A 1,351-nucleotide genomic window follows, 5' to 3' on the forward strand; every position below is an offset into this window, starting at 1 on the left:
TTTCCATTATGGTTTGCTGCAGGATATTGACTGTAGTGCCCTGTGCCGTTTAGTAGGCCCTTGCTGTTTACTTTACGTACAGTAGTGTGTATCTGGCAGCTTCTCAGGTGGTGCTAGTGGTAGAGAACCTGCCAGCCAATGCAGGTAGATGTGAGAGACTCAGATTCAATTCCTGGGTTGGGAAGATCCCCTGGAGGAGGAGGGCATGGCAACCCACTCCAGTATTCTTGCCGGGAGAAGCCCATGGACAGAGGAGGCTGGTGGGCTACGGTCCATACGGTTGCAAACAGTCAGACACAGCTGAAGCGACTTAGCACCCGCTGTGTAGTGGTACCTGCTAATCCCAAACTCTTAATTTATCCTGTCCCTCTCTTTCCCCCTTGGTAACCATCAGTTTGTTTTCTGTGTGTGTGATTCTGTTTCTCTTCTGCATGTAAATCAGTTGATTTGTATCATTTTTTTAGATTTCACAAATATGTGATATCATATGGTATTTGTCTTGCTCTGCCTGATTTACTTCACCTTTATAATTTTAGGGAACATGTGATTTTGGTTTTTTGCTCTGAGTACCTACTTTTTCTCCATCCAGCAGACTTTTGTCTGCTCTTGTCTAAGATGATCCCTAAGTGCTAAAAATTACTGAATATATTCTTTTATTGCCTTAGTTTAGGCAATTAAATCTCTCTCTTTTTTTTGTTTTGACATCAGAATGGACTTTGTGAATTTGTTGATGCTCATGGTCCATTTTTCTTTCATGTCTCGGTCTCTATAGCCCCTCTCCCAGCCCTGTACCCCCTGAACCGAGCATCCCACAAGGGACTGTCACGAGTATAAGGGAATCAGCTCTTCTGCTGGCCCAGGGCCTGAGCACCCATCACAGTGGGACTCACCGTCAAGGTCCTCCTCTCCGCGAGTTCCCCACACACGTCACTGTTTTCTCCAAGAATATGTGGTTTATACTCAGTAGTGATGCCTTCGGAGGTGCTTGCCCTACATGCAGCGTTGCCCTTTGTGAATGACCCGTTCATCCTGTCCTTTTCTTTACAGATGAAACCGAGTATGAGTACAGTGGGAGTGAGGAAGAGGAGGAGGAGGCGCCTGAGCAGGAGGGGGAGCCCAGGTAAGGACAGTGCGCTGTGTCCCTGCTGGGGTTAGGGTTGCCCGAGACACCCTGGTCGTGTGAAGGAGTCATTGGTTTCTCTGAAAATGCCTTAATATCTTCCCTCCTTCCGTTCTTTCAAAGACTCTTGTAAAACACTGTCCCCGCTCTGGAACTCCCTGCTGATTCTTTGCTGGGACTGTGCTGCTTCCTCTCCTCATGGTTTGGAAGTGGGCAGCTGTGTTTGGGTAG

At 47.5% G+C, this 1,351-nt stretch overlaps 1 protein-coding gene across 1 annotated transcript in view; it reads left to right on the top strand.

Moving 5' to 3' along the window:
* The window catches only part of MAP4K4 (mitogen-activated protein kinase kinase kinase kinase 4), a gene marked incomplete at its 5' end in the record, with an annotated part of 149,039 nt that overhangs the window by 109,354 nt on the left and 38,334 nt on the right, over positions 1–1,351 (top strand). The window contains 1 exon segment of the mRNA XM_010829864.1: positions 1,048–1,120. Coding sequence (XP_010828166.1) covers positions 1,048–1,120 — 73 coding nt within the window.

Source organism: Bison bison, unplaced genomic scaffold (genome assembly GCF_000754665.1).
Source record: "Bison bison bison isolate TAMUID 2011002044 unplaced genomic scaffold, Bison_UMD1.0 scf7180017864508, whole genome shotgun sequence".
In the NCBI taxonomy this organism is placed as follows: Eukaryota; Metazoa; Chordata; class Mammalia; order Artiodactyla; family Bovidae; genus Bison; species Bison bison.